This window comes from Sebastes fasciatus, chromosome 8 (genome assembly GCF_043250625.1).
Source record: "Sebastes fasciatus isolate fSebFas1 chromosome 8, fSebFas1.pri, whole genome shotgun sequence".
Classification (NCBI taxonomy): Eukaryota; Metazoa; Chordata; class Actinopteri; order Perciformes; family Sebastidae; genus Sebastes; species Sebastes fasciatus.
In genome coordinates, this window is record NC_133802.1 from 31624469 (window position 1) to 31640701 (window position 16233).

The following is a 16233-nucleotide window of genomic DNA, read 5'->3' on the forward strand; positions in this document are numbered from 1 at the left end:
GGTACTGCATTTAGCATAAAAATATGCTCAAATCATAACATGGCAAACTGCAGCCCAACAGGCAACAACAGCTGTCAGTGTGTCAGTGTGCTGACTTGACTATGACTTGCAACAAACTGCATGTGATTATCATAAAGTGGGCATGTCTGTAAAGGGGAGACTCGTGGGTACCCATAAAACCCATTTACATTCACTGATCTGGAGGTCAGAGGTCAAGGGACCCCTTTGAAAATGACCATGCGTTATTTAACTTCCTTTACTACAAGCTATTATGACTGACGATGGATTCCTGAGTTTTTCTGGTTTCATATGATACCAGTATCTTCACTCTAGCTTTAAAAATGAGAAAATCGCAAGTTGCATTAATACATTAAATAAATTAGTGCCGTTAAAATAAATTTGCGTTAACACTTTATTATGCTCTAAACTCTGAAAGCCCTAAAACAAACGTAAACCAACTTTCTGATTGTGTGCTATTAGAAGGAGGAACTCTGTGCTACAATAAATCTGTGATATAACACAATGGGGCTTACACTGTTTATTGTGGCTAATCTTCTATCTATAGCTAGCTAATAGTGCTTGACTGGCATTAACCTCCCAACAACCCCCGAAGAGTCCAATAAAACCTCTTTGTAGTGACCTTTTGTCCCACTGACTGTTCATGCACTTGTTCGTGACTCTTTTGTGTCACTTTTGCAATGTAAATACTGTAAATCTACTGTTACGGATATGTGCAATAACATGCTCATCACTCTGTGCAATAATCATATGATGCTGTGCAATAATTATATAATTATCTGACGGACACTTTGTGCAATAATCTGGCAAAACTGTCATCTCATCAATATACATATTGTATTTTTATATTTTATATTGCATTATCTTTTATATTTATATTGCACTCTCTTTTTTTATTGTATTATCTTTTCATTAGCACCTATGGAATTGTCACAGTCTAATTTCGTTGTACTACACCAGGGGTGCACACACTTTTTCAGCATGCGAGCTACTTATAAAATGACCAAGTCAAAATGATCTACCTACTATAAAAATGCAAAACATATATTTATTTATAAATATATTGAGTATTCTTTATATGTACAATATATGTTGGTGTACCTTGCATAACTGCATGAACCCATATTGTACAATATAACTCTGTACATTTTTTGTCATTACCTTACTCTGATGACTTGCACTGAATGGAATCAGCCAGGGATGCATAGTCCGGACAGTAGCTGCTGATAGCCAGCCTCAAGCACACTTCCAAATGATCATCAGTCAAGGTGGAACGGTATTTGGACTTAATAATCTTCATGTGGGAAAAGGCTGACTCGCATAAATAAGTGGAGCCGAATAATGCAGTCAAGGAGGTAGCACATTTCCTCATGTTGAGGTACTTTTCCTCTGTGAGTAAGTTCCAGAACTGTCCATGAGCCCTGGACTTAAGCTGAATGTCAGCTTGTAGTGTCAAAATCTCATCCTCCACTCCAGATGAGTTCAGGTGAAACAGTGTTGCAATTTGTTGGCTGACGTCTATTTTAAAAAAAAAAAAAAAAATATATATATTTTTTTTATTTTTTTATTTTTTATTTTTTAATGCCATGCGATCTACCCACACTACCTTTGCGATCGACCGGTAGATCGCGATCGACGTATTGGGCACCCCTGTACTACACAATGAAAATAAAGGGCTTGAATCTTGAATGCACATTACCACATAACTAAGGATGTGCTGTTTATTTATTTTTTAATGGAGGAAAGGAAACATAAGCATGAATCTGATCTAATTCTAGCAGCTACCTGGCAGTAAATCCACTGCAAACCACAAGAATATACACATATATAACAGGTATCAGTGCGACCCTCACACTGATAAATGTTCATATTTCACCTGTTAAATATATATATCAGTAAATCCACTGCAAACCACAATAATATCCACACATACATAACAGGTGAAATATGAACATGTACCTGTGCAGACCCTCACACACCTTCCCCAGTAGTCTCGGAGATAAATGTTAATATTTCACCTGTTATATATTCAAGATTACATTCGTGTGAAATGCTTTTTGCCGGGAAGCTCCATTAAAATAATAAGTTATATTACAATTATAAAAGGAAATACTTTGTACAAGGGCATATTTAGAACATATACATTAAGGTGGTTTGCAGTGGATTTACTGCATATTATACAATATATATATATATATATATATTATATATACTATATATTATATCTTTTATATAATATATAGTATATAATATATATATATGATATATATTATATATTATATACATTATGTATATAATATATTATACATTATATATATGTGTATATATATATATTATATAAATATAATATATTATATACACATATATATAAGAGGTGAAATATGACCATGTATCAGTGCAGACCCTCATCACATATTATATGTACTGTATACATTATATATATATAATATATAAAATGTATATAATATAATATATATATACATGTATAGTATATATATATTATATATATATATATAATGTATATAATATAATATATATATATATATATATATATGTATAGTATATATATATATATATTATATACATTATATATATATATAATGTATATAATATAATATATATATATATATATGTATATTATATATATATATATATTATATTATATATAATGTATATAATATAATATATATATGTATAGTATATATATATATATTATCCACACATATATAAGAGGTGAAATATGACCATGTCAGTGCAGACCCTCAGATCACCTCCCCCTACCAGTGAGTCTCTTAAGTCACGTGACCGCCGTGTAGAACCAAAATGGCCTCCGTTGTATTTTGACGTATAATAGCTAGCTTCTTTTCTTTTTGTTTCATTCTCTCTAGAAAAACCAGCAAACGCGAGTCTCTTCTGGAGGAACTGTATCTCACCACCTTCCTCCTCCTCATACCGGTGTAACCTAGTGTTTGAACCCTGAAGACGACCCAGAGAGCCTGTTATTCGTTGAACAGAGTGAGGACTATGCATATCTAGAGAGTTAGCAGCTAGCTGCTAGCTGGCTCTGAGCACAGAGAAAGAACACTAGCGAGCTAACAGAGCTAGCTGCGATGGAGGAGCTGAGCGCAGATGAGGTAAGACACGACAGAGAGGGGGAATGATGCTCTAAATGAGTGTCTAGAATTAAAGTAGTTATATTTATCTAACATTATAAATGATGTTTAAATCCCTTCCTTTGCTTTGGACCTCATGTTGGAATGGTTTACCGGCTAGCCGACTTGTTCACTAGAGCTACACAGATGCTAGCTCAGATGCTAGCCTAGATGATGGCTCAGATGCTAGCCTAGATGTTACTAGAGCTAGCTCAGATGCTAGCTCAGATGCTAGCTCAGATGCTAGCCTAGATGATAGCTCAGATGCTAGTTCAGATGATAGCTCAGATGCTACCTCAGAGGCTAGCCTAGATGCTACTAGAGCTAGCTCAGATGCTAGCTCTAGATGCTACTAGAACTAGCTCAGATGCTAGGAGAGAACAGATTGACTGGGTTAGTAAAAAAAACAAATACATCTATTGGAATAATAATAAGAAAGGTTATTCCTCTTGTCACCACAAACTGTCTCCTTACTCTTTGTTATATAGTCTAATTCATCCCTATCTTTCATATTGTAATATAGTTTGGGGGAGTACTTTTCCTACAAACCTTTAAAATGACATTTGAATTCTCCAAAAATGTTTTGTGAGGATCAGAGTCACACATCTTCTCTTGCTCCTCTATTTAAGAACTCCACATTCTTACTATTTATGACATCAATATTTCTCAGATATGTGTTTTTATTTATTTATTAGATACTTTCTGGTGGAGGGAATATTCCTTTTTAAAACAAATTCTCAGGTCCACTCTTACTCAACCCATCAATCTCTAGATCTTCATCCTCCTAAAGTCCTCACTAGTAGAGGTCAATTATCAATAAGATTTAGGGGAACCAAATTATGGAGTAGCCTTTCACATCTATCAAAAAACTGTTCATCTGTCAAACGTGTTAAAAGTCGCTTAAAGGGTCGTTTAATTGCTGCTTTTCACCACGTTGTCCATGTATCTTTTTTATTTTGTCCCACTCACAATGTGGTTTGAAGAAGTATTTATAGATATTTAAATCAATATCCTCCTCCTAAACACGAACCACAAACACACACACATATTTACTGTATTGTTATTATTGTATATATCTTGTCCTAATTGTTTTTGTTATCACTGTTATGTAGTCATATTATTATTTATATTAATCATGTCTCTAGGTGGAGGCTTCAGATCAGCCCAGTGGGTTTTCTGCACTTTATATTATTCATTTATTTTTTTTGTTATGTTGTATAGTCTTAAAATGTGCAAAACAAATAAACAAAACAAATGCTAGCTCAGATGCTAGCTCAGATGCTAGCTCAGATGCTAACTAGAACTAGCTCAGATGCTAGCTCAGATGCTAGTTCAGATGCTAACTAGAGCTAGCTCAGATGCTAGCCCAGATGCTAGCTCAGATGCTAGCCCAGATGCTAGCTCAGATGCTAGCCCAGATGCTAGCTCAGATGCTAGCTCAGATGCTAGCCCAGATGCTATGCTAGCTCAGATGCTAGCCTAGTCTTAACTGAAGAATCCGCGATACAACATCCCCTTTTTAACGTCAGTTCAACACCAACATGCATAAGTACGTGTTACCCAACGTGACCCTTCATATGTGTATTTAATAAATCAGTTAGAGCCGGTAGTTAGTAGTTAGTAGTTAGTAGTTAGTAGTTTGGATGCTTGTGTCACTACGTTGGTTTGATTTAGCCGGAGCTAACATGCTATAGAGGCTGACAAGCTAGCCACATATAAAAAAACAACTATATTGATATAAATATGTTGAGTTATTGTCACATGACAGGTGTTTTTATACACATAATGTCACGTTGTATTTTGTGAGTTGATTTGTCTTATTTTCCTGTTAGTTAGCTGACAGTTGCTAACGTTGTTGTGCTAACAGTCCAAAAAAGAAATTAGCCTGCGAGGCGACTCAGCATAAAACACACACACACACACACACACACACACACACCGGGCCACCATTGTGCAATCAACTGTGGGAGGACTATATGTGACCACTGAGCTGTCCACCTCCAATAACATCTTATATAAAGTGTTATTTATTTGTCACCTTGGACCAGTATTGAGCTGTGAACCCACAACCAGGTTGTGCTGTTGATGTACTGTAGTGATGGTTCTTCTCTGCAGAGTTGAGTACAGTTAGTACTCAGATCTGATCGTAATGTTTTATTTTACCTATTCGACATGTCTTTCTAAATGTAAGACAATGCTACTGCAGAACAGATGAATGCAAACTGATCACTGCTTCAATTATATGTCTTTTGTCTTGGGCTAATAATCAAGGTTTGGGGTAATGAAAACAACACATCATCTTGCATTTCTTATTTTATCCAGGTTGATCACAAAATATATGGCTAATCATTTAATGGTCAATATATAGTACAATAGTACTATTATAAAATAAGTTAATATTAGAGCTCGGTGATATGGAGAAAATCAATTATCACAATCTTTTTTACCAAATACCTAGATATCAATATTGTAAACCATTGGTTCTTCTACAAAATATGTACACAATGAGATTCTCGATAAATAATCATCAGTAATGAGGATACATTAAAATGGGTTAAAGGCAAATAATAGAACAGCTGGAACAGTCTGGTACGTTCAGAAAATTACATCTCTTTACTGTAATGCGGCCTTTAAAACCAGGAAAAGACAACACTTATGCCATATTACGATATCCAAAATCTAAGACGATATCTCATATCAGGCTATCGATATCAATATATAACCCAGCACTAGTTCATATTATGTAGGGCTGTACAGTGAGCTTACATTGTACTTTTACTGAATATGTACATTTTTCTGGTATGTTATTCCAGATCCGCAGAAGGCGACTGGCCCGACTGGCAGGGGGACAGACGTCACAGCCCAGCACCCCTCTCAGCACACCCCTGACATCCCCACAGAGAGAGACTCCCCCTGGACCCCTCCCTGGACCCTCAGGTGTTGCACCCCAGCCCCTGCCACCAGCTGCCTCTCAATCATTGGGGCTCAATGTCCACAGTGGTACCCCTGCTACATCCCCTATGGGCACCTCCGGTAAGAAGAACTCAATAAGATCTACAGGTGTATCGAGTCAGTTTGTTATAATTTCATAGGCACAGTTTCAACTTTAAGGTTGGGTGGTTCACAAAAAAATCTAGAGGGAATGTAATGTGTGGAACACAGAGAGGTCTAATGTATTGGGATGCGTGTAACCATATTACACCCTCCAACCAGAATGCGATGAGAGCGAGCTTCAGCGACAAATTCAGTTTGATTGCATTGTTTTGTACTGGAATGTCCGAACTAGCTGCGAGCAACGCAGCTCTGTGCAGCGTGCCGTTTTGAGCTGAATTTTTGTCGGACACCCTGGTTGAAACAGGCTGTTGCTATTTAGTCCTGTAGTTTACTTGCTGTTGGCTGTATCGTATGTAATTTCCAGTAAATATCGCAGTATAAAATCTGTGCTTTCTGTTTAAAAATTACAACCGTCGGAAGATAGCAAGTACTACTCACCCATCTTTTAAGTGGTGACATCTCCAGTCTGATCTTGAGCGCACAGCTGATCGGTACATGGTTTGTTTAGGACGTAATAGAATATTTAACGGTGTGTGGACAGAGAGTGTCCGATGTTATTAGGCTATAAGTAAATAAAAAGAGTAAGAAGACACAACAAGGTTGATGTTATTCATCATTGCAATAAATTATTAGTTCTATGTTATTATAAAAAATATAGATGCATTTCTAGGGGGTTCGGTGAGCCTCCTGAACCAACGCAAACTGCGCCTGTGTATAATTTGTTATTTTAGGCAATACTTGAGGTTAGATTCTTGTGATTTAGGATTGATGTTAACAACAGGTCAGGATCCGGTCAGCTTTCCTTTCTCCGCTTGTCCACCTTAGAGTTATTGTTGTAAACCTCTTTTGTGATCTTTAGTCTAATCCTCTCATCCTACTCATCCCGTGACACAATGTGTCTGACGCTTAGAAGATGAACAACCTTGGTTGATCGAGTTTGAGCTCAACACTGAAAGGGACATTTTATATTTGCGACCTTGGTTTTTCGAGAAGCAAGAACCACTCATACACCCACAAACGGCAGCGGCTTGTTGTGATCACCAATGTCCCCGTGTGACACAAAGTGTAGGCCCGCTGTACAGAGCGAGAATTGATGCTTTTATGCATTGCTCTAGAAAATACACTACATGTGTGTATAGAGTGGCAATTTCCTGGCATTGTTTGTTGGTGTGCATAGTTGTGGTGTTGTTTCTATACAAAGCTGCCTTTTATGGCTTGTAGGGCCAGTGGTACTTATCATAATTGGTGAAATGTTCTTCCTGGCAGTCATGCAAGCCTTCATTGCATGTTAATGTATTTGTTATGAATAGTGTCCTTGACACAACCAATGTATTTATTTGACTTAACTGTTGGTAATGATATGATAGTTGTGCAACCAGGAGTGAGTTGTTAATTCCAGCCCTTCACCCACAGTAAGATCCTGGGTGTTAATCAGATTTCTCTCTACCTGGTTGCTTTAATCAGGGTTTATAAAGGTATGGCACACCATGTTGATCTTAAAAAAACGCCAATCTGAGCCGTTGCTGCTAACCTAGTGTGGCTAAACAATTTGTTCTTCAATAAGCAATATAGTCCTGACATAAAAAATAAAACTTTAAGCGGCTACTTGAAGCTTATAAACAAAGTTTATTAAAAGTGTGGCACCATATTGTGCAGAAACTAAATCGGAGGCATTATTGCAGTAGGGCTGGGCAATATGATGATATATATTGTCAAAACTATATAAAAATGTCTTGTATACATTTTTTTATATAATTTCTCTCACAATATAGGCTAGGCCTATATTTATTTATTTTTTTCCCTATAATTTCACTTAAAACTGTTGTTTTGTTCAATGTTCATTTTGCACTCTAGTTTTTAAAATGAGAAAATACTCAGTACTTTTCATTTGTAAAGTATTTAACTCACACAGGAGTAGACAGAAATAGGCTTTACCATGTGGTTATTTCATAAAGACTATTATTGAATTACCAGAAAACATGCTATATCGTTAACAAGATATGAAATGACCTACAGTATATTGGGATTGAAGCCCTACATGGCATGATTAATATAAAATAAAAATAAGGTGAGACCTAGAAGATGAAACTGTCTTTGTGAACCTTTTCTCCTCTGGTAGGTTTCTCCAAAGTGTGGGGGCTTTGATCGCAGAGATTCGATCAGTCTAGACTTTCAGAGAAAACAGAAAAGCAAACAAATGTAAAAACCTTTTTAAAGGTGCTCAGTTGTGGTGTTTTTTCTTTTGCAGGGGTGGCATATGGTAGTCAGAGCAGCGAGGGTGTGAGCTCCCTCTCCAGCTCCCCCTCCAACAGCCTTGAGACTCAGTCCCAGAGTCTGTCCCGATCGCAGAGCATGGACATCGACACTGCCTCCTGTGAAAAGAGGTAAGAGGTTTTCTAATTGCATATTGCACTGCAGCTGTCCAGTTCAAAGGCTTTAAAAAAAAACATGAAAATAAATTTTTTAAAATGATGCTCCACAGAAAATCGTGTGGGCTTCTCCGTCACAGAGAACAGAGTTTTTGGTCAGCTTGAATTATATCAGTTATAATAAATTCCAATTGTGACAAGTTGTCATGATTCACACCAAAAAAGTATATTCAAACACTTATCCTCGAGATGACCACATAAATGCATCGACTATCACAGATTGTTTCTATATAAATAGTTCCTTCAGAAAGTTATATTCTTCTTCTATAATACTTTATTTATAGCGCAAACATGAATACAAATGATCGTGTTTCATAGCAAGGCTACATGCTTTGCTCTTAAAAGATGTGGTTATGAAGTTTGTTGGAAAAGAGCTGAGATAAATGTGATGCTTCTTATGACCCTTTGAGGTTTGAGTTAGAGGTGAACCGGGTAGGACGCTTTACAGACTATCGTTATCGGCAGAACTGAGCTATAATGGTGGCCGCCACCAGTCTCGCGGGGACGTAAATCACCGTTTTGCATGTAGGCTCCATACACAAAGTCAAGGTAGAACGAAGATGGGGTTTATTTCAGTTTTTTTTCTCCCTACAAAATGTATCTCTCGAATATATAACGCAACACTATCAGCTCTTTGTCAACGACACAAGTTAAAGGCAGACGGGGAGGAAAAGAAAGCATTCACTGGTACATTATCTTACTTGCCAATTTGGTGTTCTCTCTTCCAAATAATCCAGCCATGTAACCATCCATCCGTTCATTAAATGAAATCACACACTTTAGGAGCCTCTTTACCTCGAGAATATGCACAAACATCAATGGTTTGCAAGAGTAGCATTTAACAATGTACGAGACGTGCAATACAAGTAATCCTGGTCCGTCATAAACCACAGAACGGTGCGTCGTAAACATATTCAAACAATGGAATCCACCTAATCAAACTACAGGATGTTCTTTTACAAATGATTAAATTCAGAGTGACAAAAAACGGCGTATGCAAAAGTAGCCGAATAGGCTGCTGCAGAAGTAAAGAAGAAAACTATCGTCATTATATTGGCCTTTAAAAATCCACTATCAGTCGACCTTTAGTTTGAGTGCTGGCATGGTCAGTTTAGGAATGAAGAGACTTACTAAGCACTGCGCCTCTGTCCTTTTTCAGCATGTCCCAGGTGGATGTGGACTCAGGGATTGAGAACATGGAGGTGGAGGACAGCGATCGCAGGGAGAAGAGGAACCTGACTGAAAAGGTAAGCAGCGATCGTGAACATTACTCAAAAGAAAGCATCTTTTATCCTTAATTACTTGACCTGCTTGACTTTGAACGTGCCCATCTTGTGATCAAGTGAGTCTTTAAATGAGGAAACACAAAAATGAGTCTTTGGGTGTTTACAGAAGTAGATTATAGCTAGTTCACACGCTCATACATCGGCGTTCGAGCGTTAGGTGTGAACTGCTCAAAGATGCAAGCCGAGAGGCTCGTCGATGCCTCGCAGACACAGTCCAGATATCTGGCATGCTAAATATCTGGACCTGTCGGGGACACCGGCCGGCCAATGAGAGCATGAGACACGGGTTGAGAGGAAACCTGGGGGAGGAGCGGTCGCCTGTAACAACAGGAGCTCACTGTATGTGTTGGAGCAAAGTTGTTTTTGCAACTCGAGGAATAAATAGTGAAAAAGACGTGATGAAACAGGCTATTTTGTAAACACATGTGCCAACGACAACATCAGCAATATCAGTCAGTCAGTCATGTAGTGTGAAAACCACGAGGACTTCAAGACTCTCGCTTACAAGACAGCAAGTTGTGTAGTGTGAACTTAGCTTTAGGGACTTTCCATTGATGCCACTCTTGGTTTCTATTTCAGTTTATTGATGCATATCTGTCTCTTGATAGACCAGAGTGACCCTGAGATAATGAGTATCATGAGAATCTAGAGTAATGCTAGTCTATTTGTTATTTACTCTGTAAGTCTTTTTTATTTCTGCACCTCAGGAAACCTCTGCAAACTCCGATGTCTCAGAAGAACAGGCTCTGCAGCTCATTTGTAAGATCCTCCGCGTATCGTGGAAGGAGCAGGATAGAGATGTCATCTTTCTCCCTTCACTGGCTGCAGAGTTCCACCAGAACCCTAAAGATGGTACGTCACTGAATAACGTCTTTAATCTCTGTCACCACAACAAGCTGACTGACTGTGAAAAGTTGTTTACAACTGACTTCCTGCATCTTTTTTCTCTCTCTCCTGTAGTATACTCTGATTTCAAAGACCTGATTGGCCAGATCCTGATGGAAGTCTTAATGATGTCCACCCAGTCACGTGTCCACAACCCCTTCACCAGCTTGACCGCCACCTCTCAGCCAATCGCAGCAGCCAAATCCCCCGACCACCGTCTGACGCTGGTGCAGCCCTCCAGCCAAGGTGGCAGCCCCATGGGCCCCAGTGCAGGGTCCTTTGGAGCCAGCTCTCTGTCCAGGCAAGTACCTCGACTCAGTATAATGAGTGTAACTCCCAGAGACATATCAAGGCTCTGGATGTGTCACCGACACTCCTCCTCAAAGGTGTGCTTTATTGATATTCAATTGGTATCATTTTTATTCCTTCTAGATTTTCTGATTTTGCTTTATTTCTATTTGTTAAGACATCGTTGTTAGAAGAGTTTTTGCCAATCATCGTCTCAATGTTGTCCACAGTCTGTATGGGTGTGGTAGTCCTCACTCGGGGGCTTTGGATGCAGCCAAGAGGACCTCACCATCTCTCCCTACACCCTCTGTACCTTCCACACCCTCCGTACCTTCCACACCTTCTTCCCCACAATTCATTGTGCCCCCTAGCCCACCCGCTACCGCTACTCCGAGACACACTCTCAACCCTCCATCTGCCCCCATGCCCATCTCCCAGCGCTATCGGCCTTACTCTGTCACCTCTCCCTGGGGGGCTCCCTCCCCTTCTAGCCCGGGTCAAAGAGGATTCACTTTCTCTGGACCCTCTCCTAGCCCCGCAGGGCCCTCTGTTCCTCCTAACACCCCAGTTCCTGCGCCACCACCCAGCCCCCAGCCCTTCTCCTTGAGCTCACCTAGGGCTCGCAACCAACCCTCCTCCACACCCGCCACCGTGGTGCCCCCTTCTCCCAGATCGAATGCCCGACAGGCTGCCTTTGCTTCCAGGATCCCACCTTCTAGGTATCTCTTCTGCCATTTGCATGTCAGTGTGCGGTGCACACGCAAGCAAACATACTAAAACCATAACGTTTTGTGAACCACCAGGTTAGAGGTTGGGTGTGATCTGATGGATCCCTTTATTGTGTAATAGCTTCTTATGGGTCAAGTTTAATGCAGTCAGTCCTCACCTGCAGAAGCTTATAATGATCTTAAATGACTAATATTTAGACTGCTAGTCTAAAAGTCATTGAACAACCTGACATTTTATCATTTTTATTAGGGTTGGGAGATATGTGAACATTTTTCAATTAATAGCCGTTCTAATTTTAGTTAGTATTAAATAAAGTTGCTTGTTGCTAACGTGTCATTTTAAAAGATCTAACCCATTAACAAACACATCTATGAAATTCTCGAGCAAAAAAGATGTGGCTCACGCCTCTTTGCATCGGCTCGCTCAAGACAAGTTGCATGAGTGATCGTGACAGTCGGTTCAGTTATCGGCTGAAAAAATGTCCTGACAGTGTTTAAAAAGCTGCAGACAAAATGGCATTAATGAATATTTAAAAAGCAGCACAAGAAGTAGTCTTCAAGCAAGCATGCAACCCTCCAGCATCCTTTCCTTAGTGCTTCCTTCCTTCTGACTTGCTACCATTCATATACACATGTGTCTTCATTCTTTTTTTTTTCTTCACTTCCCTTCTGTCTCCTCACACTTGCACAACATCCTCTTTTCTCCTCGTGTCCTTTCCTCGACACGTTAGCCCCTTGTCGTTCCTGTTCTTTGCCCTCTCTGACCGGTCTCAGGACAGCAGTGATGAAGACTCTGAGGAGGAGGAGGATTTTGCACGGGTTCAGTTTGGGTCCAGGTACACCGCTGCACGGTGTGTGTGTTTTTGTGTGCGCGCGCTTGCTCAGTTGCGTGTCCACTGCATGTTCCAGTGGGCCCATGAGGCTTACCACTAACGGCGCACAAACACACCAGGGTAGAGAGGTGAAAAATAAATGGATGTAGGCTTTGGACTGTTTTGGTCATCAGAGGTTTAGATAGATGGTCCCTTAACTATAGCTTTTAATATATAACGTGGTGGGAAGTATTAAACACATCATTCCACATTCATTATAACCCTGAACCTTCAAAATCCTGCATTTCTTAAGACATTTCCTGGCCTAGTGGTCCCTATTTACTGAGTTAAGTTCTTCCATTTTTAATGCAGTATATGCAGTATATTCTTATGTACAAGACAGTCTTGCACATCCCAGAGAAATTAAACCTAAACCCTGAAAGAGCATGTAAACTTAAAGGGGAATTGTTCAGTATCATTTAACCCCGTTAGTACAGCATGAGGCCGTTATGCATATGGTAGACTTGAACTGTGTGTGATCAATTTAATACATGGGTAGTATATCATTAGGTGAGAAATTCTCTCCTCTATGGGCATTTGTTTTGCTATATAGTTGTTAGTAGATCTTAATCTTAATCTGGAGAAACTGTCATGAATATAGTTACAATGACTACGTTTACATGCACACTAATCTTTCACTATTATTCCGAATATGACAATATTCTGAATTTGATACGGGTCATATAAACAGCATATTCAGTTTGGATATTCTGAATTAGGTTTTATTCAGAATGGAGCATTTTCCCATTAAGACATGTGGGATATGATGATATTATTCAGGTTTTAGGAGCATTCTTTGGACATGTATACAGCGCATTAGGAATGTGCGTCTCAATTTGTTTTTTTACGGCAGTCTGCGACACACAGCCTCTTCCTGTTTACGTCCAGCTCAGTGCGTTGTACACAAACCAACTAGCTGACAGTTTGCAGAGATGCATGCCCAAAAAAGAAAAGCCCACATTTTTGGTGGGAAGGAGAAACACACCTACTTTTAAACATTATGAAAGACTTGAATATCAACCGGTTTTTGGATATGCCGACCTTTTCAAGAAGGTGGTTGAATGAATGAAAAAGAGGGAGGCTGTGTTCGCATGGTCGAACAAGTCAGACATCAGTTCCGTTAATTGGAGTATGCACGGCTGCATTTTAATGGGAATATTAGTGTAAACAGATTAGTAGGAACATTGTCTTTTTTTGGAATAAGGGCACAAAACTCAATATTTTGTGCATGTAAACGTAGTCACTGTTATTGAACAATATAATGTGTTAGCTTGGAGAACAGTTGTAACCCAGGGCAGAGATGATACTCCTGCTTTGCCTGTGTCCAATGGACAAATAACACGTTTCATTTTATTACCTCCTGAGGTTTGTCGTGCTTTTGAAGCAGCTGACGTATAGGTTTTTGCGGTTACAGCTGACCACTAACGGCAATTTAAACTCTTGTCACCACATTTGTCAATTTAAATGTGGCAAGCTGAATCCTAATATCAGCTTCAAAGACTTTCTGCAAACGGCTCTTGAATGTTTAATATCATCACTTTCTCTTTTCAAGAGATGCTGCAATGCTGTCACTAATGCTTCATAGTTTGTTTCTTTCAGGACCCTTGAGAGTGAGTTTGTTAACCATAAACGTACATGATTGTTTGATGCTATCTCTCTCTGTGTGCCGCGATGTTTTCTGATATTTAATGAGCCCCTCTGTGTCCTTGTTTACTTTTTTGTTGTTGTTTATAGTCTCGGTGCATGTGGAGGGGGGATGTCCTGCGATTCAGCCACCGACCGCTTCACCATTGAAACATGCAAAGAGACAGAGATGCTGAACTACCTCATCGAGCGTTTCGACAGTGTTGGCATGGAGGAGAGGAAAGCTCCCAAGGTAAGTGTCTGTCTGTAAGACAAAGAAATGTTTATTCAAATAACTTACTAAAATGTATTGTATTATTTTCTTTTCCTTTTACTGAACCGTGTATATGTGATGAACCTTGAATTCATTATTTAAGTTATAGAAAGGAGTAGGCCCATATAACGGTTTACTTCTGCCTACTCCTTTTTGGACATTGAATATACAGACGTAGGCAAAGTTGTTGGTAACGTTCCGTTAAAGAGAGAAAAACCCACAATGGTCACTGAAATAACTTGAAACTGACAAAAGTAATAATAGATAAAAATTCACTGAAAATGAACTAATGAAAATCAGATATTGTTTTTGAATTATGGTTCAGCAGAATCATTTAAAAAAACAAACTAATGAAACTGGCCTATACAAAAATGATGGTACCCCTAGAAAAGATGTAAAATAATGTGACCATAGGGACATATTAAACTAAGGTGTGTCCTGTAATTAGCATCACAGGTATCTTCAAACTTGTAATCAGTCAGTCTGCCTATTTAAAGGGTGAAAAGTAGTCACTGTGCTGTTTGGTGTCATGGTGTGTACCACACTGAACATGGACCACAGAAAGCTAAGGAGAGAGTTGTCTCAGGAGATCAGAAAGAACATTATAGACCTTCATGTTAAAGGTAAAGGCTATAAGACCATCTCCAAGCAGCTTGATGTTCCTGTGACTACAGCTGCACATATTATTCAGAAGTTTAAGGTCCATGGGACTGTAGCCAACCTCCCTGGACGTGGCCGCAAGAGGGAAATTGATGACATATTGAAGAGACGGATAATACGAATGGTAACCAAAGAGCCCAGAACAACTTCCAAAGAGATTAGAGGTGAACTCCAAGGTCAAGGTACATCAGTGTCAGATCGCACCATCCGTCACTGTTTGAGCCAAAGTGGACTTAATGGAAGACAACCGAGGAGGACACCAAATCATAAAAAAGCGAGACTGGAATTTTCCAAAATGCATATTGACAAGCCACAAAGCTTCTGGGAGAATGTCCTTTGGACAGATGAGACAAAACTGGAGCTTTTGGCAAGTCACATCAGCTCTATGTTCACAGACGAAGAGATGAAGCATCCAAAGAAAAGAACACTGTACCTAATGTGAAACATGGAGGAGGCTCGGTTATGTTATGGGGCTGCTTTGCTGCATCTGGCACAGGGTGTCTTGAATCTGTGCAGGGTGCAATGAAATCTCAAGACTATCAAGGCATTCTGGAGCGAAATGTGCTGCCCAGTGTCAGAAAGCTTGGTCTCAGTTGCAGGTCATGGGTCCTCAAACAGGATAATGACCCAAAACACAGCTAAAAACACCCAAGAATGGATAAGAACAAAACATTGGACTATTCTGAAGAGGCCTTCTATGAGCCCGGATCTAAATCCTATTGAACATCTGTGGAAGGAGCTGAAACATGCAGTCTGGAGAAGGCACCCTTCAAACCTGAGACAGCTGGAGCAGTTTGCTCACGAGGAGTGGGCCAACATACCTGTCGACAGGTGCAGAAGTCTCATTGAGAGTTACAGAAATCACTTGATTGCAGTGATTGCCTCGAAAGGTTGTGCAACAAAATATTAAGTTAAGAGTACCATCATTTTTGTATAGGCCAGTTTCATTAGTTTGTTTTTTTAA

The 16233-nt window shown here is 39.4% G+C and overlaps 1 protein-coding gene across 2 annotated transcripts in view; it reads left to right on the top strand.

The window, feature by feature from the left end:
• Positions 1-2825: 2825 nt before the first annotated feature.
• Positions 2826-16233, top strand: part of ube4b (ubiquitination factor E4B, UFD2 homolog (S. cerevisiae)) — a 29172-nt gene continuing 15764 nt past the window's right edge. Inside the window, exons 1-9 of one of the 2 annotated variants that reach the window (XM_074645093.1) lie at positions 2829-3152; positions 5984-6203; positions 8473-8608; positions 9813-9900; positions 10647-10791; positions 10900-11125; positions 11343-11831; positions 12572-12676; positions 14447-14588. In XM_074645093.1, coding sequence (XP_074501194.1) covers positions 3129-3152; positions 5984-6203; positions 8473-8608; positions 9813-9900; positions 10647-10791; positions 10900-11125; positions 11343-11831; positions 12572-12676; positions 14447-14588 — 1575 coding nt within the window. In that variant the 5' untranslated portion in view covers positions 2829-3128. Of the gene's footprint in view, positions 3153-5983; positions 6204-8472; positions 8609-9812; positions 9901-10646; positions 10792-10899; positions 11126-11342; positions 11832-12571; positions 12677-14446; positions 14589-16233 lie in introns of both variants that reach the window. The other variant, XM_074645094.1, reaches the window with a different exon arrangement.